Raw genomic sequence first — 22,938 nt, forward strand, 5'->3', positions numbered from 1 at the left:
TCTTGAGCCAACACCAGGCTTCAAGATGATTAGTTTTCTGACAGAATTTGCAAGCAGGAAAATGCTCTTTCTTCTCTTTCCCCCTCATGAAGTTGTTATTGTTGTTCTGCTGCCAGTTAACAGATTTCCAGCTTCTTCCTTTTTCTCTTTTTCCTTCTTGATTATTTCTGAAGATGTTCTTAGCCCGACCCTTATCCTTGTAAACTGCAACAAGAGCTCCTTCACTTGATCCTTCTTGTCTGTATGCTTGCCTTTGCTCAACAGCTTGCAATGCATTCACCAACTCTTGCAGGCTTATCTCAGAAAAATCTTTAGAATCTTCTAAAGAACAGATTTTATGTTCAAACTTTTCTGGCAAACTTACCAGGACTTTCTCTACAATTCTAGAGTCTGGAAAATCTTCTCCCAAGAGTCTTACTTGATTCACAAGTTTCGAAATTTGAGAAGAGAAATCTTTGATGCTCTCATTTTCTTTCATCTTCAGACCTTCGAATTGTCTTCTCAGATTCAGAATTTGCATCCTCCTTGACTTCTCATCACCATGGAACTCTGCTTTTAATTTATCCCATGTTTCCTTGGCTGATTTGCATGCCATGATCCTTGTGAAGATGTCTTCACTTACAGCATTATGAAGACAAGAAAGAGCTTTGAATCTCTTTGCCTTTTCTTCATTGAAGAACTTCATCTGTGCAATTGTGGGATTGTTACCTAGAGGAGTAGGTTGCCTATCACTTTCCACTATCTCCCATAGATCAAGAGCTTTGAGATATGTTTCCATTTTTACAGCCCAAACACCAAAATTATGTCCTGTGAACACTGGTGTCTTTGCTGGAAAATTTGCAGAATCCATTGCTTAAGAAAAAACTCACTTAATCTCTCGTGTTTCACTCACAAACCCTTCAAAGCAGAAAGCTTTGATTTAACCTTACTATTCTCTCGTGTTTTCACTCACAAACCCTTCAAAGATCCTAAGGATGCTCTGATACCAATTGTAGAACTATAAAGAACAACTTTATGTTTGCTGATAAAAGAGAAAAGAACAAAGAACTAAGTGCACGATGAAAAGAACAAACATAAAGAACTCAGAACTTAATAATTAAGTGTAAAGAACAAAGAGCAGAATTCAGTTAGTTGGTTACTGCCATCCCATGCCCTTTATTTATAGAGAAAGAAAACAGAATTACAAAAGAAAACAAACACTAGAAACGTACCAGCCAACTTCTCCTTTATTCAAGGAGATGTTTACAAGTTAGATTAATCCTAGATAAACTTAAAAGAATTCAGAAACATATCCTAATCTAGATAGTAATCTCAGCTAACAACTAGATAGTCATGCAGTAGATTACTGCTAAGTAATCCTGTTCTAGCTTAGGTACCAAACTTTCAACAAGTACGAGTCTTTAGCCTATGAAAGCAAAACCTATTGCTGGTGCGGCCTTGCAAACCCATTTGTCATCATCGCAATTACTGCTGTCACTATTTGCGGTCCTAAAGATGTCACCGCCCCAGCCACCTCTGGCCCTATATCTTTCAGCGTCGCCAACACCTCCGGCCCTATGTCTTTCATAACAGCTGCCAACCCTGGCCCTACTGCCTTCATCACTGCTGCCACCTCTGGCCTTGCAGCTATCCCCATGGCTGTAGGTGCCCCGACTGTTGCCACCACTGCTGCCCCCACCACCACCGCTACCCCGACAACTATTTTAATAGCCCTTTTAGCTTGCCTAAGAGTGCCCTGAGGAAAACACCAAGTATGACATGTTTGAATGCTAGGCTAGATTCCACCAGAAGGAACTTTGGTTGGCAAATAAAACATATCATGCACTTCTTAAAAACTGTGCTGGTGCATTCCATATAGATATTAGTTTCCGTTCCAATTAAGTTTAGAAAGCATAGGAACTTATTGTCATAAACTGAAAATGTTCTAACAGACAAGTTTATTAAAAAATACAAAGCAATACATGATAAAGTACCTGAGCAGATGTAGCCTGGTTTATTATATACTTTATGTCTGCTTTGAACTGCATCCACAATGACCTGCACTCCACTGGTGTAAGAAGTGTAGCGTTCGGAGAAACCTGCCGCATATTTGGTTCCTATCAGAAACCACTTTGATAGATACATGTGTGTGTGTTTTAATGGATAAATGTAAATATAATGATATGCTTACACACCAACTATTACCTCTTCCCATGCGTTAGAGGTAAGGAGGTCAGGAGTAGCTCCTGAAGCTGGAACAGCACCATTTCCATCCATGAGAGAGGAAAAGAGTGCATGCTCAATCTGATCTGTTGTCTGATCCAAGCGAATGGCCGCCATGATTTCTAGGATTTTCAAAGACTGCAACAAAATAACCGGGACACATCAGCTATCACTCAAAAGTTGATGGAGAATGAAAAGCATCAATGGATATTGGTTTTTATTTATTTTGAAGTTTTAATATTGAATGATTATTCTAGGTTTTATCATTTAAAAATATTAGTATTTATTATTTAGTAGTTAAATTAGGATTTTAGCTTCCTTGTTAAATTATAACTTGTTAGGTTTTCCTATTTTATACTATTTTTTTTGTTTTTTGATTGGCTTCACGCAAATGAATAAGCACATATACAGACAATAGCTATGGAGTGGTTGAATGATTAAATAAAATAAATTGAGTTTTGCTTTCAAGATCGAGTGTGTGTTTCTCTTAGTTTTGTCCCTTCAAGATCGAATGCCTTTCTTGTTGGTGATTTTTGTTTTCTATAATATAACAATTCTCTTGTTTTGGTGTTTTGATCTGTGCAAACAATTAAACATGCTAGCAACCAATCATTACAAAATGTAGGCATATTACCGCTGAAAGCGCATTCCTTTCAATTTCTTCAATGTTTTGTTCCGAAGTCCAAGCCCCTGACTTTGAGTTTTCTTCATGATTGAAAACCTTTGCGAACCTGGGATACGATCCAAAGCTTTGATGAACAGAAAAAAGAAATGGAAAAAGAAAAACAATTGAAAGAAGAAGAAAAGGAGCAACAATTAAGATGGCACTCCACCTATCCTTCATGCGCATCAAAACTCTTCTTGTAGCTGCAGATTCTCTTGCCTTTCTCTCCACCACACTTCTTGCATTCTCCTTCAAATATCCCAATCTTTTGTCAATTTCGGATCTGGGCACCTCGAAATCAACATGAGCGTTTGAAAGTTCTGATTCAGCAACGTCAGTCTTGCTCGCAAGAAGATTTCTTACTGACACCCATGTATCTGCCTCACCAGCTTCAAATAAGGATTGTACTTCATCAGCAAGCACATCAGTGAATTGTTTCTGCATTGGAATAACATTACAAGATTGGGTTGTTTTATTGAGCAGAGTGATATGCTTAGATTAAGGAGCAGTAACGGATTGCATTATCAACCGAGGAAATTACCACATGTTTTGCCATCATTTCTGACAGCATATGGCGACTAAGTTTTCCCCTGACTCCCGAACCATCCCACCCACTCAGTCTTATGAAAGCATCTGAGACAGGATGATGAAGTATTCACCAAATTCAGGAAGCAAAATTAGTAGATCACACAGAACACCAAGCATATGTAAGCGATTTTAACACCATAGCGGGATGGATTCTAATAGCAGCAACAGCTTCAGTAAGTTGCAGTGATGCCCTTTACTTTGCCCATTAAATTGCTTTTTTCGGCCGTTTATCTTAGCCAAAGAATTTCTTAGATGAAGTATCATTTAGTTAGTTTCTGTGAGAACTAAAATAACTCGAAAAGATTGAGAGTTCAGATAGAGAGGACCAGTTGCTAAGACCCTAACCAAAATCAAACAATCAGAAATGGCAGACAATTCAGATTATTTCCACAGAAAAAAAGTAAAGCTTTAAAACATAACCTATGCACACATTCATTGAGCCAAAACCTGCATTTATGCTATAACTGTCATCAATGTGGCCTTCGCCATTCAGATCCAACCAGTTATCATTTGGGGCGATGCTTTTCATATCCAAGCCAAAGCAGAAATTTGTAAAAATGAATAATTATAGAAAAGTAAAAGAGTTTTAAAGCTTGGCATTCTAGGAAAAAGTTAAAATTTTATCCATTGCAGAGCAAATAAAAATAAAATCTTTTATGCCAAGGGATGTTAGTTGTGCCTAAAGCACAAACTACAAATATCAACTCTTAAGAATCTAACTCAATTCAAAAGAATTGAATAATGCCACAGAATAAAATCTTTTTGCTAGTTGGAGTCAAAATACCTTCACATCCTTTATCAAATTGAAGGAAGCAAGATTGAGCACAGGTACCAGCAGAAGCAACAAATCCTTCTCCTCCTTTCAGTAACTGTTCCAGACTGGTTTTAAAGCTTTCCAGTGTGTTGGAATACAAATATTCCAACATGGTATCATAAGCATTGCGTACCACCTACATTTTTTAAAAAATATAAGAGTTTTGTATTAAGGAACTAAAAGACAGTATAAAGTTATGAATATGGAGAATATGATATTCACAAAGAAGAGACAGAGGAAAAATAAAAAAAGGGTTGACAAAAGAAACAAATAACAAGTTCACAACTAGAGCCATATATCCAACATCAAAAGAGAAGCTTTAATTCAGTTTCGTAATGGGAAAAGATTGGTTGAAAAATCAAAAAAGAAAAATATACACACTCGAGCCTTACCTCCAACGCTTGTGACTCCATTTGCCGCCGTTTTGCATTCCGTACATGTTGGTCAAAATGAATCACCTCCATGTCATATCTATTAAGAAAATACAAGCAATTAAGAGATTCTGCATCATGTTGAACAAGAAGCATACTCCAAGACTTTAGGCACACAATGCTGACAAGGTTAGGAATTTTAAGCAATCAAAGGCTATGAGCACCCGAGTTTAACAATTGAGGAAATCAAGTTGGATACCACAATGATATTGAACAAGGTACCACATCATTGTGGAGAATTGACACCAGTTACTTACTGTGAAAGATAGGTTTCCAATATAGAATCGAGGGTGGCTCCAAACCCAGATACTGGACCATCTTGAACATCCTCCTTCAATGCCAACCAATCCTGTAAGGAATCAATTTAGTCCTGTCTGATATTCACTAGTAGAAGTAACATTCAAAGACGGAAAGAGAAAAGAAAAGGAAAAGTTAGATTCAATTAAGTACATCATCAGTAGTAAATTGTCTGAGCTTCTCCTCGGCAATCTCTTCACATCGAACAGTAGCGACCATCACCTGAAAACCAAAATGGAGAAATATATTCACATGAAACCCTGACTATATATATTCACACATGAAAAAGGCTCTTATAAACCTTAAGAGCAGGGAGATCTAGATCCTTGTTATCTTTTATGGTTTTCCATATCTTCTCTGCACGGATAAAAAATCCTGAAGAAGGTTCAGCTTCCCTCTGGTCAGTAAGACCTCCTGGAGAAATGAACCGCTGCCTTAGACGAGCAACCTGTAAAAAACATCATATTAGGCTACAAGCATGCAATTCCAGTTTGTAAGAGTCAATGATGTCAATAAAATGCAGTAAAGCATTATAGATTATTGAGTGTGTGTGTGTATATATATATATCCAACTTATTTCCTAAACAAACAGGATTTACATGACTAAAATAGGAGATAATACGGCCATGTCACAAACTTGTTAGATTCAACATTATCACATGACCTGATGGTCATTGTGTCATCATCATGTTATACACTCCCAATGTTTATATATCACTCTCTATGTTACATGTACTGGGAAAACACCAGTCAAAGCATGATTAAGTGTAATATATAAGCACAAGTGATTTAGTATCATGTCTAAACTAATTATTGATTGATTATAGAGTTTACGGTTAATTTTTAAATTAACAAGATAAATTAAAGAGACGGACTCGTGGACTTGAAGCAGGCCTTCACTTCCAGCTAAACCTGTTCTACAGAGCTTGAATCATGCATCTTTTTGGACAGTGTCCGAACACTTGCCAAGTGTCTGCCTTATCAATAAAAACACAACTAACATCCCTCTCTAATTGATTTTTCTCACATTTTTTCTACACAATCTCTCTTAAACTTCATAGTTTTCTTTCTAAATAAATTACATATCAATTTCTTTTTCTAAATCTTTTACATGCCGCTTCCATCATTCCTTTTGGGGAAGATTCACCTATCTCATGGAAGGATGTCACATCCTGCTCTACTTGCAACACATACCCCCCATTATAGCAAACACCATGGATTTTGACTTTCAATTCATTTGCTGAATATACACAAAGCTAGAAATTGTTCAGAACCTTAATTCGAGAAAAAAAATGACAAAGAAAACTCTAGAAAAAACAGAAATGTTGAACTTTAGTTAATTTTTGATAATTTATAAGTTGCTATTCGTAGTGACTGGGAGTATAATTACGGTTGTTTTTTCAAAGTGATTTTCATTCTGAAATACATTAAAATAATATATTTTTTATTTTTAAAATCAACGCATCAAAACAATCCATAACATATAGAAAAAAAATTAATTTTTAACAAAAAAAATTTAAACATTTTTAAAAACACGAGTTGACCTGTTTTTCCAAACGCTCACTAGTATATAGCTACCTGCTCTTTGAAATTCTCCTCTTCAAATTCATAGCTACACAAAGCAGCGATCTCCACCTTCATGTCAATTAGTAGAAGTGAATTAAGTTATATTCCAATTAAACAAAATATTGCATATGAAGCATACATGTCAATGGCATGAATAAGGGACATGGAGATGGAGATGATAACTTACGCACATTAAAAAAATCACTGAGAACAACACTCCTGGAAGTCTCAGGTTCAGCAACAGAATCCCATATCTGTAGAGATTGTGACTTAATGCTGGAAGAAACAAACAATTGACCCAAAACGATAGGGGCATAAATTGAATATAAGTAATATGCACAGAAGTACCTCATCTATATCTTCTTTGAGAGCAGTCTCCAAATATTCAAATGGAGTCTCCATAGACAATAAAAAAAAGGGGTGTAGATTCAGTATTGGACCAAATGATGCATTCAAAGAATGGAACACAGGGTGATTCGTTTCTTCTTTGAAGAACATAAATTCCATACCTTTGAGTGATCACGTATAACAAATAGCAATGTTCTTTTACGGGGCTTGAATAAACGCTTCATCACCTGAATGCAAGACATATAATAGATTATCACACATAACATATAAACCTAAGACAAGGAATGCTCACCATAGCCAAAGGGCTAGAGTGTTGGCTCTGCTACCAAATTATGTTAGGTGCAATACATCACACACAAGGCTTAGTGAACGCAGCAGAACAAACTCTCAGTAAATACAGCTAAACACAGAGGGCTCAGTTAAGGAGAAATAGGCATATACACTAGATATGGAAGAGGCTGTCATTATTTATGCATATTTGACTGCATATTCTCTATATAATCTAAATCGGTTATTAGCTTCTTCTAGTGGTAAGTTCGTACAGCTTAAAAACTGTTTAGGGGTAAATGCAGATTGCTTTTCAACATGACGCACCTGGAAAACTGTTTTCAAAAGAGGTCTGCTGGCTGCATGTTCCAGACCGATGTCTTTGTACCACCTGTATATTAGATTAACATAGTGGTAAATGCAGATTGCTTTTCAACATGACGCACCTGAAAGGGCACGTCTTGCCTTGAAAAAAATAGCTAGCTGTAAATTCTAGCCTGACAATTTAGAAAGTGTCTTAATTGTACGTGTAATATATCCAAAATGAAGAACAAAAATTATCCACAAGTTCAAAATATAGAAAAAAGCAATCTTGTTTGTCCTTCTTGACTGGACAGCTGATAAGTTGAAATATAAGCGTCATCTTCATCTGATTAGCGCCATGTGGAAATCAAAGAAGAAACAGAAAGTTGTTTAAGAGACCATAACCCTGCTGGATAATTTCTTCAAATCATACAAATAAACAATTAGCCAAATGCCTAAAGAAATTATTTCAAGCCATAAAAAGACTTTGGGACTGCGATATGAACCTGCAAATCATGGAAGACTACGACAAGAGGTTTTTTTGGCCAAACCTAGACATAGGGCCATGCCAGTAGAAGAATGACTACTAAAAAACGCTAATAACATACAATGGTTAACAAGGACAATGACTGTCATGGCCACCCCTGACTATTCCAGTCCCGAGTGCGAACAAGTACCAAACATGTCTAGCAGAAAAGGAATCTAAATATTGTAATGCTGAGCATACCAAACTCACATGTTAATCAATATAATGTCAGCAATTGCCAAAGCAAACAAGGCACTTTGTCTCTCGAACGCAGTGTTGTCCTGAAACAGCACACATCCCAGATTACAAGTAGTACCAAGATTTTTGCATAGTATTAGCCTTCTATAAGCATGCAGTCACAGCTTCAAACCGTAAAGTAGCGACCATTCAGTAATGTCTGGGCTCAGCATTCGATAAGAAATACAAAACTTTTGAGATTGGAACCGTTTTCGAATATCACAGGAATTGAAAAAAATAAAATGCAACAATCAAACTATTCCCAATATATATAAGAAAAATCATAATCAATACAACATAAAGCACTCATAAATTCTTATAGATCCTCCCGTTAGTGTTGCACTCATGATTTGAGATGGTGAGAAGTTAAACTACAGAGTCATTTAAAAGGCAAAACATGGGCTGGGCCCCATCTGTTAACTTTAACAAATCTCACCAACAAAAGGCCTTAATACTGCAGATTACTCCAAGTTTTACGACATGGCAGATGAAATTAAAAGTTGAGTGATGGATAGATCTGTTGATTTATTAGAAACAAAATACCATATCAAACACAACATGTAACAAGCCACTACTGGCAGAACAAAGCTAAAATAAGAGCACCAATACAAAGCACTAAGTACCTCGCCTCTCGCTTTGCTGTCGGTTCCCTCGAAATCCATGGCAATTGTGAAAGGCTTCATATCTTTACACTTGGCAATCCAAATGCCCTTGGTTGTTTGACCTCTGAAACATGTATAAGCAGACTGTCTTCCTCTTTCGTTTATACAAAGAACTACAAAAACACAAATTCTCCCTTCTAAAACTCTAAAATTGAAAAAACCAAAAATATCAAACCTTCGTTTGTATGCATCCAGCATCTTGAAATTGGTACCGAAGACATGATTCATCAGGGTGCTCTTCCCTGTTAACAAAGAATGCGAATTAAACTATACATGCGTGTGATCAAACTTCAGGCTCTGACTGTGATTGCTGTCAATATCAAATGTACCCTTGAAAACAAAATTCAAGGGACACACGCTTGATGTCATTCGCGCATCAACAGACCCAAAACCCATAATTTCGCAAACAGAACAGAACTAAACTCAAAGCCCAACAAGTTCAATTTTGCAAAAAAAAAAAAAAAAAGCAGCCACAATCTGGGTTATGAAGTTTCAGAGAGACCATTTCTAATCAACTTCACATAAAGAAAAAGTACATGGTATAATCTGATCAACTTCACATGAACACAAACAAAGGGTCACCAGTCACTAAGAAGTATGAACTGAGAAGAACAGAAACATACCGCTGCTTTGTTGGCCAATGATGGCGACAATAGCATAGGAGAGACCGCACTGGGCAAACCCAGTGGCTGTCATGAAGTCTTTGAGCCCTTCAACGTTGAACTTTCCATTTCCATCAATCAGCTGCATGCCTTCCTCCATTTGCATCACCGATCAAACCCAAAAAACAGCAACTTCTTTTGAAGTCTTCTTTCCCAGGGTTATGCTTTTTTTTCGGCCTGCTTACAAACAGCACCAGAAAAGAAATGGGTATCTAATACCATAATAAAGTCAATTGACTTTATTATGGCTGGAATCTAATGCCATTATCATGTGATAATAGCATTAGATTCCTTCGGTTGGAAGCTCTTTTGCTTTTGAGCTCTGAAATACGAAAAAAGAAAGGGAGTTACAATTCCTTTATAAAGTTAGTGTTTTTGTTTTTGGGTTTTGAACGATTATTTTTCCTTTTGAAGTCAAAGACTATTGTTTTTCTTGTAGCATTTCTTTTCTTTGCTTGTATTCTCAAGAAATATTTTTCATGACAGGTTAACGTCATGGAACTCGTAAGTCGTTACTTCGAAGAATGTAATAATTTCTGCTTGTCTTTCCACCTGAAAGTGCTTGGCAATGTATTTACTGCAAACACATCATCTCAATGATAGTGTAATTGCTCGCGTACCGTTGGACAATTTAGACTGCTCTCTATTTGAAAAGTTGAGGTAGCGTTCAGACCGATATTTCTCTCTCTTTGAAATAGTTTGGGGTTTCTTTTGTAGTGATTGTGGCTGTACACTGGATTACCATATATTTGTAGATACTGATTATCAAATTATAAACTTATTTCATCACATAACATGTCACGCTGGACATACTAATATAAACTGTCCAAGTGTGGATTTATCATTATCGCCGCCTCATCAAACTCCCAATAACAGTTAAAACTGCAGCAGACCCCGCTGCTCCTATTCCCGCCACCGCAGCCGCTAAACCTTCTCGAGTTTGCCTACGAGCATCCTGAAGGAAACACCAAGTATTACATTTCGAGTGATGCATAAATTTCTAGTCATAAAAACTTTAATCAAAATCTTAAAACATTTTCGTGGTTTCAGTGCTTAAGTTTATAAGTATAGGAACTTTAATTGGTATATAAATGGAAGATGGCAAATGATAAACCGAGAATGTTCTAATAAATTCAGTTTAAAGTTTTTGTTTTTAGTAAAAAAAACATTCAAACAGATATTCTGAATGCAATCAAATTACCAAATGAACATGTAATGTGATACCAGAGTAAAATATACCTGACGGGATCTAAATCCGGTCACCATAGGCTCTATCTCTTCTATGAAATTCATCCACAATGATTTGCAATCCTCTGGTTCAAGTAGCGTGGTAGCTTCTGGAGAAACCTGCTCATATTTGATTATTATGTGGAACCAGTTTCACACAGAGACGTGTAAACCTAATTGCATTACATTTGCTTACCAATAAGCATAATTAAATATAAATTGACACACATTCACCAACTATTACCTCTTTCCATGTGTCCAGTGTGGCTCCCATGTGCGTATTTTGCAAAGATGGATCAGGAACTTTCTGTCCATAAGATAGGAAAACAGTACCTTCTCAATCTGATCAGGCATATCATCGAAGCGTATGGCCGCCATGATTGATAATATTCTCAAAGACTAACAAAATAATCAGGAGACATTCAGAGATTACTCAAAGTATATAACAAATGAAGTATCCCTGCAGCCATTAGTTATACAAAATGTAGGAAATATTACCGCAGAGAGGGCGTCCCTTTCAATTTCAACGAGGTTTCTTGCTGTAAACCAATCATACCATGAAATTGAGTTTTCATAATGACTGAGGACCCGTGAAAACCTAGAATACGCCCCAAATCTTTAATAAAAAAACAAAATTTGAAAAAAGAAGACAGCTACAATGATGTAATGTACCTATCCTTCATAGCGCATCAGAACCCTCCCTGCTTCTGCTGCTTCTCTTGCCTTCATCTCCAATAATTTTCTGGCATGCTCCCTCAAATGTTGCAATTTAGTGTCGATTTCAGAACTGTGCAAATTGAAACTAACAGCAGCATCTGAAAACTCCGATACAGCAGCCTCAGTGTTGCCCTCAAAAAGATTTCTTATTGATGCCCATGTATCTCTTTCACCAGCTTCCAATAAGGATTCTACTCTTTTGGCAAGCGCATGCGTTATTTGTTTCTATGCAGGAGTAACATAACAAGATTTGATAATTTGATTAAGTAGAGTGACATCCATAGAACCAAGAACGCTAACGGATTGTGATATCAGTGAAGGAAATACCTTTGTACTTTGCCATCATTTCTGACAACATATGACAAATAAGTTCTTCGCGGAATTTCGAAGCATTCCACTTCACTCTGTTGAATGCAGCATCTGAAAGAGCACAATATTGAAGGTAACTGCCAAGTCCAGGAAACTGAATTAGTAATGAAAGATGCTCACCAATCATATGAACGCAATTTAATCATAGAAGGATGGGCTATGTTAGCAGTATCTTAAAAAGTTGTAGTCGCTTCCCGTCATTTAGTCTTTAATTATCTTTTTTCTATATCCCAGGCAATCTCTTTGTTCATATGAAGTATTCATTTAACTAGCATTAATCTTCTGGAGTAAAACTGTAACAGTTTGAGATTTCTTGCCACGAGTACAGAATGCAAGTGGTCACCTAAGAAGACGAGGTGAAGGAACGCATCCTGAGAATGTATACCTTAATTGATTCTAGTGATAGAGGGATACAAGATTTTTGATAGTCCATGAGAGAATAAAACTAATCTCATACGGAATCAAACCTAATTCAGACAGTTTTTGGGAGTTTATAACTCATGCATATCAATATCAGTTAGATGAAGTTTTTCCTTCAGGTTTAAACTATTTCTGCAGTCATATTACTTTGCCATCGAGTGCCGCTAGTCTCCATTACCGGAGCATGCCAAGGAGAATTATAAAATTTCACAATTTCATCAAACAGAAGGCTAGCGTGCGAGTACCTAAGCAATTTAAATCAAACCCTTGAGATAAATGAACAAAGATTGACAGTTATAACTATTAAAAAAACAGAAAAAAAAAAAAACCTTAGAAAAAAGGCATGTCTTCAGGGCCTAAACTATTGTCCGACAAGCTGTCCGAAGGAAGATGAGGGCCTAGCGTGCGCCCTACAAGTAACAGCCTATGCTCCATGTTTTTCTTGATTTGTTTTCAATGTTTAAAGGCGGAAAACATGTTGTCAATGGTTCAGTTTTTCGACGATCAAGAGGTGGCTGGAAAGTTGAGGCAGGAGATGACCCTTTTTTAAATATATTTTCATCTAAAGTACCTAATAAACACATTAATAATTCTAATAAATCAATTTTTATCTTAAAAAACCTCTATACTAGTTAAAAAAAAAAACTAAATCAAATTAAAAAAATAAATTCTTCTCTAATTGATATGCTGTTGCCGGTGGATGAAAATTTCAAAAAACATCACAATAAACACCCCTCCTAGCCATGTTTGGTAGCTAGAATGTGGCCAGATCAATCACTCTCAATCTACTTCCCTGATTTTTCAACGACTCTCTCTCACCTTTCAAAATGCAAGGACTAAAACATAAAAGAAATAAAGTTTTAGTACTAAAATATGAAACCCAAAAAAAGGACCAAAAAAGAAAAAAAAGTAAAATTATAGGGACCAGAGTGTAATTTTTCGTGCCCAAGTAAGAAAAAGGCTGCGTTTGTTTGGCTATGTTTGATGTTGGTCCCTCGTGTTTTTAATTTTTCTAAAAGTGATAGAATCAAATTCTATTTTGCAAATCTGAGGAGCAATCTCTGTATTTTATGGTGTATATAAGAACCATGTCAGGATGCACATTCACCCGTCAGAATCGAAAGAAAAAAAAGAAAAAGAAAAGAAAAGTGAGATGGCTATTTATATATGGAGTGGCTGTGAGAAAAATCTCTCTGTTTCCAGTTGATTCTCTCCATACATTTTACCAACATGGATTGGTTGGTTTATAATAAGTTCAATTATAATTCAATGGGGGCAATAAAATGACAGATCTTTTACATGATTTACCATTGCAAAAATGCATTAAGATTAGGTGCAAACATTCAACCGTGCAAATTGCGAGTCTTTAACCTAAGAACTTACACACCAATTTTCTATCGCCACCTTGCCTTCATTTTTGCCACCAGCGCCATTATCGCTGCCACCATTTGCGGTCCTAAAAAACTTAACGCCTCTGGCTTTGCAGCTATCCCATATGTCATGATCATCACTAACAGCACTAACAGCACGAAGCTGAACACCTTTTTTAGCTGCTTACGAGCTTCCTGAGGAAAATACCAAGCATGACATGTTAGGGTGCTAGTTAGATTCAAGATAAGAAACTTCAGTTGGAAAATAAAACATGTTATGCAATTCTGAAACAGCGCTGGTGCATTCCATATAGATATTAGTTTCTGTTCAAAGTTCAGAACATGGTCTAACAAGGTTACTATAAAAATACAAAGCAATTCATGATAAGGTACCTGATCGGATGTAGCCTTGTTCACTATACATGTTATGTCTGCTTTGAACTGTGTCCATAGTGACTTGCACTGCACTGGTGTAAGAAGCGTAGCGTTTGGGGAAACCTGCCTCATATTCGATTCCTATCAGAAATCACTTTGATGGATACATGCGTGTGTTTTGAATGGATGAATGTATATATAGTGATGTGCGTACACCAACTATTACCTCTTCCCATGTGTTGGAGGCCAGGGGATCAGCAGCTGGAACAGCACCCATGAGAGACGAAGACAGTACATTCTCAATCTGATCCGCTGTGTTATCTAAGCGTATGGCCGCCATGACTGCTACAATTTTCAAAGACTGCAACAAAATAGCCATGAGAGACGAAGAGAGTTTTGTCTCTTATATTGCTTCTCCAAGATGTGTTTTGTTTCTATTCTACATCAATTTTCTTATTTGTTTTTTTGCTCTCTTGTCCTCCATCAAAAGTGCAAGCAATTAAACATGCTAGCAACCAATTATTACAAAATGTAGGCATATTACCGCAGAGAGGGCTCTCCTTTCAATTTCTTCAATGTTTTGTTCCGGAGTCCAAACCCTCGGCGTTGAGTTTTCATCATGATTGAAAACCTTTGCGAACCTGGGTTTAATTAGATGAATTAAAACCCTAGGATACGATCCAAAGCTTTAATGAGCAGAAAAGTAATTGAAAGAAGGAAACGGAAAAGCAATTAAGAGAGCACTCCACCTATCCTTCATGCGCATCAAAACTCTTCCTGTAGCTGCAGATTCTCTTGCCTTTCTCTCCACCACACTTCTTGCATTCTCCTTCAAATATCCCAATCTTGTGTCAATTTCGGATCTGGGCACCTCGAAATCAACATGAGCATTTGAAAGTTCTGATTCAGCAACGTCAGTCTTGCTCGCAAGAAGATTTCTTACTGACACCCATGTATCTGCCTCACCAGCTTCGAATAAGGATTGTACTTTATCAGCAAGCACATCAGTGAATTGTTTCTGCATTGGAATAACATTATAAGATTGGGTTGTTTTATTGAGCAGAGTGATATGCTTAGATTAAGGAGCAGTAACGGATTGCATTATCAACCGAGGAAATTACCACATGTTTTGCCATCATTTCTGACAGCATATGGCGACTAAGTTTTCCCCTGACTCCCGAAACATTCCACCCACTCAGTCTTATGAAAGCATCTGAGACAGGATGATGAAGTATTCACCAAATTCAGGAAGCAAAATTAGTAGATCACACAGAACACCAAGCATATGTAAGCGATTTTAACACCATAGCGGGATGCATTCTAATAGCAGCAACAGCTTCAGTAAGTTGCAGTGATGCCCTTTACTTTGCCCATTAAATTGCTTTTTTCGGCCGTTTATCTTAGCCAAAGAATTTATTAGATGAAGTATCATTTAGTTAGTTTCTGTGAGAACTAAAATAACTTGAAAAGATTGAGAGTTCGGATAGAGAGGACCAGTTGCAAAGACCCTAACCAAAATCATACAAACAGAAATGGCAGGACAATTCAGATTACTTCCACAGAAAAAAAAGTAAGGCTTTAAAAACATGACCTATGCACACATTCATTGAGCCAAAAACTGCATTTATGCTATTACTGTCATCAAATGTTGGCCTACGCCATTCAGATTCCAAAAAACCAATTATCATTTATGGCGATGCTTTTCATATCCAAGCCAAAGCAAAAATTTGTAAAAATGAATAATTATAGAAAAGTAAGAGTTTTAAAGCTTGCCATTCTAGGAAAAAGTTAAAATTGTATCCATTGCAGAGCAAATAAAAATAAAATCTTTTATGCCAAGGATGTTTAGTTGTGCCTAAAGCACAAACTACAAATATCAACGCCTAAAGAATCTAAACTCAATTCAAAAGAGTTGAATAATGCCACAGAATAAAATCTTTTTGCTAGTTGGAGTCAAAATACCTTCACATCCTTTATCAAATTGAAGGAAGCAAGATTGAGCACAGGTACGAGCAGAAGCAACAAATCCTTCTCCTCCGTTCAGTAACTGTTCTAGACTAGTTTTAAAGCTTTCAAGCGTGTTGGAATACAAATGTTCCAACATGGTATCATAAGCATTGCGTACCACCTACATTTTTGTTTAAATAAGAGTATTGTATTTAAGGAACTAAAAGACAGTATAAAGTATGAATATGAGACTATGATATTCACAAAGAAGAGACAGAGGAAAAATAAAAAAAGGTTGGCAAAAGAAACAAAACCAGGTTCACATCACTAGAGCCATATATCCAACATCAAAAGAGAAGCTTTTATTCAGTTTCGTAATGGGAAAAGGTTGGTTGAAAAATCAAAAAAGAAAAATATACACACTCGAGCCTTACCTCCAATGCTTGTGACTCCATTTGCCGCCGTTTTGCATTCCGTACATCTTGGTCAAAATGAATCACCTCCGTGTCATATCTATTAAGAAAATACAAACAATTAAGAGATTCTGAATCATGTTGAACAAGAAGCATACTCCAAGACTTTAGACACATAATGCTGACAATTGGTTGGGAATTTAAAGCAATCAAAGGCTATGAGCACCCGAGTTTAACAATTGAGGAAATCAAGTTGGATATCACACAGATGTTGGATGAATATTGAACATGGTACCACATGATTGTAGAGAATTGACACCACCTACTTACTGTGAAAGATAGGTTTCCAATGTAGAACCGAGGGCTGCTCCAAACCCAGATACTGGACCAGCTTGAACAGCCCTCTTCAACGCCAACCAATCCTGTAAGGAATCAATTTAGTCCTGTCTGATATTCACTAGTTGAAGTAACATTTAATGATGGAAAGAGAAAAAAAGAAAAGTTAGATTCAATTAAGTACATCAATATCAGTAGTAAATTGTCTGAGTTTCTCCTCGGCAATTTCTTCACATCGAACAGTAGCGACCATCACCTGAAAACAAAATGGAGAAATATATTCACATGAAACCCTGACTATATATATTCACACATGAAAAAGGCTCTTATAAACCTTAAGAGCAGGGAGATCTAGATCCTTGTTATCTTTTATGGTTTTCCATATGTTCTCTGCACGGATAAAAAATCCTGAAGCAGGTTCAGCTTCCCTCTGATCACCAGTGAGACCTCCTGGAGAAATGAACCGCTGCCTTAGACGAGCAACCTGTAAAAAACATCATATAAGGCTAAAAGCATGTAATTCCAATTTGTAAGTGTCAATGATGTCAAAAATTTTTTTTTTGTTAAAAGACATTATATAGATTATATTAGTTATGTCACCAACACTCCGTAGTGGGTCAAATATTTTAATTTCTTATAAAAAAAATGATATATAAAGGTTTTTTCAATGCATTTATATTGTTTAAAAGAGGCTCTCTAAAAAAAAAAAAAAAAAAAAAGGTATTAATCTAAATATAAATAATTTTTTTTGAATCCCCCTCATCAAAAGAAACAATATCGTTTGTTTTGATGGCTTAAATCGGCGTCAACGATATATTTCTCTCTGTATCGTTGAAATTGATGACCTTTGCTCCCTCCTCTTTCGGCTAGGGACAAAAAAATAACAAAATAAACTTTTTATACCAAAATTAAATTTAAAAAATATTTAGATACCAAAATTGTACAGTCTATATTATTTTTTAAGTTTAAGGACCAAAAGTACATGTTTTTTGAAAACTATATGGCACACCATCCCATGTTTAACGCCCTTTTCATTTAGGTCCCTTTTCTTTCAATCTCACCCTTTCATAAGAAATTAAAATCAATTGGTCTTCAATTAAGACTAAATTGCCAAAAAAAAAATTGATAAGAACCTAATTGAAAAAACAAAAAAAACTGCACAATCCATCCTCAATAATACGTGAAAGGATGAACAATTAAATTATTTACAATGAAAAAAACTATGTCCTTTAGTTTTATACTTAATAGTTAATAAATTATTGAGTCCTCATCTGAGGCATGCGCGCGCACACATTGTGTTAGGGATTTGCCTAGAATCTTAAAATAGAATTCTGTAATTCCAATAAGATTCAGAAAACATAAGAAAAAATTGGAAAATTGACTACTCCACCGGAGAAGATGACACCAAGATTCAAAGAGATCAAGAGCAACACTTCAATCCAAAAACTAGTTACACCCATATTTTACACAAGTTCAATCAACCTCAAGAGCAATACTAAAAGATCCCAAAAGCTCAATAAACACTCAAAGATATATCTCAAAGCCAGCATCAAATTCTTTGACATGGCGGCACACAATTCAGAAAGCCAAAAGAAATACAAAAATACTTAAAGCTCTCCGTTAAATAAATCTCTCAATCAGGAAGCTGTACTTCAAAATGAAAATATCGTTCAACATAACTCCTTAACAAATGACAACAAACAATTCATGAAAAATACGGGTGTTTGTAAGTGTGGTAACAATTGCTTTTCAAAGTGCTTTTCATTTGAAAATACATGAAGTTTTTTTATTTTTAAAAAAATTATTTTTGACATCAAAATATTAAAAATGATCTAAAAACATCAAAAAAATATTAATTTGAAGCAAAGAAAAAAATAAAAAATATTTAATTTTTTAAAAAAATATTTTTAAAACATAAAAACAAATAAAAGTACTTTCGGTTCCATATGAAAAAAGAACACACCGCTGTATAACTCCATCAAAAATCCAAACGTCTCTTAACCCTAAATATCTCTCTACATATTGGTTGTCACAAGCTATAGACCACTATTTGCTTTCTTTTATACTCATTAAATCCAGACACACCACGAAGTATAAAAGTTCAGCAACTTATGCCCTAAACAAAACAAGATTTACATGACTAAAAATTGGAGATAATACGGCCATGTCACACACTTGTTAGATTCATGCAAAATCATTCAAAAATTAAAGACAAAAATCCAACATTATCACATGACCTGATAGTCGTTGTCCCCTCATCATGCGATTTACTCCCAGTGTTCATAAATCACTCTATATGTTACATGACCAGTCAAAGCATAATTAAGTGTAATATATAAGCATCAAGTGGTTTAGTATCATGTCTAGATTGATTATACAGTTTACAGTTACTTTTTAAATTAGCAAAATTAAATTAAAGAGACGGATTTAGTGGACTTGAAGCAGGCACTGTTAGGTTTGTTGTCATTTTTTGAAAACCAAGAAATGGACGGCATCGTCCATTGACAAAGAAAATGAAGCAGTCAATGAGGGCTACAACTTCCAGCAAGCTAGGGAGAACCTTGATTCGAGAAAAAAATAACACAGAAAACTCTAGAAAAACAGAAATGTTGAACTTAAGTTTAGATAATTTATAAGTTGCTATTTCTTAGTGTAAAGCTACCTGCTCTTTGAAATTCTCCTCTTCATAGTCATAGCTAGTCAAAGCAGCGATCTCCACCTTCATGTCAATTAGTAGGAAGTAAATTGAGTTATGTTCCAATTAAACAAAATATTTGCATATGAAGCATAGATGTCAATGGCATGAAGATGGAGATGATAACTTACGCACATTAAAAAAATCACTGAGAACAAACACTCCTGGAAGTCTCAGGTTCAGCAACAGAATCCCATATCTGTAGAGATTGTGACTTAATGCTGGAAGAAACAAACAATTGACCCAAAACGATAGGGGCATAAATTGAATATAAGTAATATGCACAGAAGTACCTTATCTATATCTTCTTTGAGAGCAGTCTCCAAATATTCAAATGGAGTCTACAGAGACAATAAAAAAAAGGGGGTGTAGATTCAGTATTGGACCAAATGATGCATTCAAAGAATGGAACACAGGGTGATTTCGTTTCTTCTTTGAAGGACATAAATTCCATACCTTTAAGTGATCACGTATAACAAATAGCAATGTTCTTTTACGGGGCTTGAATAGACGTTTCATGACCTGAATGCAAGACATATAATAGATTATCACACATAATATATAAACCTAAGACAAGCAACGCTCACCATAGCCAAACGGCTAGAGTGTGTGCTCTGCTACCAAATTATGTTAGGTGCAATACATCACACACAATGCTTAGTGAATGCAGCAGAACAACCTCTCAGCAAATACAGCTAAACACAGAGGGCTCAGTTAAGGAGAAATTGGCATATACACTAGATATGGAATAGGCTGTCATTATTTATGCATATTTGAATGCATATTCCTCTATATAATCTAAATCGGTTATTAGCTTCTTCTAGTGGTAAGTTTGTACAGCATAAAAACTGTTTAGGGGTAAATGCAGATTGCTTTTCAACATGAGGCACCTGGAAAACAGTTTTCAAAAGAGGTCTGCTGGCTGCATGTTCCAGACCGATGTCTTTGTACCACCTGTATATTGACATAGTGATAAACATGGGTTGAATCTTACTAGTAGAACGGCGAACAAGTACCAAACATGTCTAGCAGAAAAGGAATCTAAATATTGTAATGCTGAGCATACCAAACTCACATGTTAATCAATATAATGTCAGCAATTGCCAAAGCAAACAAGGCACTTTGTCTCTCGAACGCAGTGTTGTCCTGAAACAGCACACATCCCAGATTACAAGTAGCACCAAGATTTTTGCATAGTATTAGCCTTCTATAAGCATGCAGTCACAGCTTGAAACCGTAAAGAAGTGCCACTAAAAGGGATTGTGACCATTCAGTAATGTCTGGGCTCAGCATTCGATAAGAAATACAAAACTTTTGAGATTGGAACCAGTTTCAATATCACAGGAATTGAAAAAAATAAAATGCAACAATCAAACTATTCCCAATATATATAAGAAAAATCATAATCAATACAACATAAAGCACTCATAAATTCTTATAGATCCTCCCGTTAGTGTTGCCCTCATGATTTGAGATGGTGAGAAGTGAAACTACAGGGTCATTTAAAAGGCAAAACATGGGCTGGCCCCCATCTGTTAACTTTAACAAATCTCACCAACAAAAGGCCTTAATACTGCAGATTACTCAAAGTTTAACAACATGGCAGATGAAATTAAAAGTTGAGTGATGGATAGATCTGTTGATTTATTAGAAACAAAAAAGGATAGATGTAACCATATCAAACACAACATGTAACAAGCCACTATTGCCAAAACAAAGCTAATACAAAGCACTAAGTACCTCGCCTCTCGCATTGCTGTCGGTTCCCTCGAAATCCATGGCAATTGTGAAAGGCTTCATATCATTACACCTGGCAATCCAAATGCCCTTGGTTGTTTGACCTCTGAAACATGTATAAGCAGACTGTCTTCCTCTTTCGTTTATACAAAGAACTACAAAAACACAAATTCTCCCTTCTAAAACTGTAAAATTGAAAAAACCAAAAATATCAAACCTTCGTTTGTATGCATCCAGCATCTTGAAATTGGTACCGAAGACATGATTCATCAGGGTGCTCTTCCCTGTTAACAAAGAATGCGAATTAAACTATACATGCGTGTGATCAAACTCCAGGCTCTAACTGTGATTGCTGTTACTATCAAATGTACCTCTTGAAAACAAAATTCAAGGGACACGCTTGATGTCATTCGCGCATCAACAGACCCAAAACCCATAATTTCGCAAACAGAACAGAACTAAACTCAAAGCCCAACAAGTTCAATTTTGCAAAAAAAAAAAGCAGCCACAATCTGGGTTATGAAGTTTCGAAGAGACCATTTCTAATCAACTTCACGTAAAGAAAAAGTACATAGTATAATCTGATCAACTTCACATGAACACAAACAAAGGGTCACCAGTCACTAAGAAGTATGAACTGAGAAGAACAGAAACATACCGCTGCTTTGTGGGCCAATGATGGCGACAATAGCATAGGAGAGACCGCACTGGGCAAACCCAGCGGCTGTCATGAAGTCTTTGAGCCCTTCCACGTTGAACTTTCCATTTCCATCAATCAGCTGCATGCCTTCCTCCATTTTCATCACCAATCAAACTCAAAAAACAGCAACTTCTTTTGAAGTCTTCTTTCCCAGGGTTATGCTTTTTTTTTCGGACTGCTTACAAACAGCAGCAAAAAAGAAATGGGTATCTAATACCATAATTGACTTTATTATGGCTGGAATCTAATGCCATTATCATGTGATAAATGCATTAGATTCCTTCGGTTGGAAGCTCTTTTGCTTTTGAGCTCTGAAATACGAAAAGAGAACGGGAGTTACAATTCCTTTGATAAAGTTAGTGTTTTTGTTTTTGGGTTTTGAACGATTATTTTTCCTTTTGAAGTCAAAGACTATTGTTTTTCTTGTAGCATTTCTTTTCTTTGCTTGTATTCTCAAGAAATATTTTTCATGACAGGTTAACGTCATGGAAACTCGTAAGTCGTTACTTCGAAGAAATTGTAATAAATTTCTGCTTGTCTTGCCACCTGAAAGTGCTTATGGCAACTGTATTTACTGCAAACACATCATCTCAATGATAGTGTAATGGCTCGCGTACCGTTGGAAAATTTAGACTACACCTCTATTTGAAATTATTGAGGTAGCGTTTCAGACCGATATTTTCACTCTCTTTTGAAATAGTTTGGGGTTTCTTTTGTAGTGATTGTAGAGATTACCATATATTTGTAGAAACTGATTATCAAATTACAAACTTATTTCATCAGATTCACCATAACATGTTACGCTGGAACATACTAATATTAAACTGTCCAAGTGTGGATTTATCATTATCGCTGCCTCATCAAACTCCCAATAAACAGTTAAAACTGCAGCAGATCCCACTGCTCCTATTCCGGCCACCGCAGCCGCTAAACCTTCTCGAGTTTGCCTACGAGCATCCTGAAGGAAACACCAAGTATTACATTTCGAGTGATGCATAAATTTCTAGTCATAAAAACTTTAATCAAAATCTTAAAATACTTTCGTGGCTTTCAGTGCTTAAGTTT

The 22,938-nt window shown here is 36.1% G+C and overlaps 1 protein-coding gene and 1 pseudogene across 4 annotated transcripts; both read right to left on the reverse strand.

Annotated features, from left to right (window-relative positions):
* Positions 1-1,113: 1,113 nt before the first annotated feature.
* LOC118042494 (protein ROOT HAIR DEFECTIVE 3 homolog 2) lies at positions 1,114-20,444 on the reverse strand. Of its 4 annotated transcripts, none has more exons than XM_035050199.2 (20): positions 9,529-9,932; positions 9,081-9,147; positions 8,867-8,969; positions 8,217-8,287; positions 7,505-7,568; positions 7,072-7,137; positions 6,911-6,958; positions 6,754-6,816; positions 6,575-6,631; positions 5,298-5,444; positions 5,150-5,218; positions 4,957-5,048; positions 4,661-4,739; positions 4,239-4,404; positions 3,408-3,499; positions 3,036-3,304; positions 2,837-2,933; positions 2,185-2,340; positions 1,974-2,078; positions 1,114-1,735 (listed from the first exon to the last, which is right to left on the reverse strand). In XM_035050199.2, exons 1-20 carry the CDS (start codon positions 9,671-9,673, stop codon positions 1,421-1,423), a joined length of 2,271 nt encoding a protein of 756 aa, XP_034906090.1. In that variant the 5' UTR covers positions 9,674-9,932; the 3' UTR covers positions 1,114-1,420. The 4 variants fall into 4 exon arrangements, with proteins under 4 accessions (XP_034906090.1, XP_073259758.1, XP_073259760.1 ...); XM_073403658.1 differs by having other exon boundaries at positions 1,592-1,735; positions 2,175-2,340; positions 9,529-9,950; XM_073403657.1 differs by lacking the exon at positions 3,408-3,499 and having other exon boundaries at positions 3,036-3,255; positions 9,529-9,931.
* LOC118042495 (protein ROOT HAIR DEFECTIVE 3 homolog 2-like) lies at positions 10,412-22,154 on the reverse strand (annotated as a pseudogene).
* Between the last annotated feature and the right edge of the window lie 784 nt (positions 22,155-22,938).

The sequence above is a fragment of the Populus alba genome, chromosome 12 (genome assembly GCF_005239225.2).
Source record: "Populus alba chromosome 12, ASM523922v2, whole genome shotgun sequence".
In the NCBI taxonomy this organism is placed as follows: domain Eukaryota; kingdom Viridiplantae; phylum Streptophyta; class Magnoliopsida; order Malpighiales; family Salicaceae; genus Populus; species Populus alba.

Excerpts from the sequence above, each read along its gene's own strand:
- LOC118042494 (XM_035050199.2), bottom strand. The coding sequence starts at position 9,673 with ATGCAAATGGAGGAAGGCATGCAGCTGATTGATGGAAATGGAAAGTTC. Across the intron at positions 7,138-7,504 it reads TTTTGAAAACAGTTTTCCAG|GTGATGAAGCGTTTATTCAA; the intron begins GTGCGTCATGTT and ends TCTTGCATTCAG. Across the intron at positions 3,500-4,238 it reads ATTTGATAAAGGATGTGAAG|ATGCTTTCATAAGACTGAGT; the intron begins GTATTTTGACTC and ends ATCCTGTCTCAG.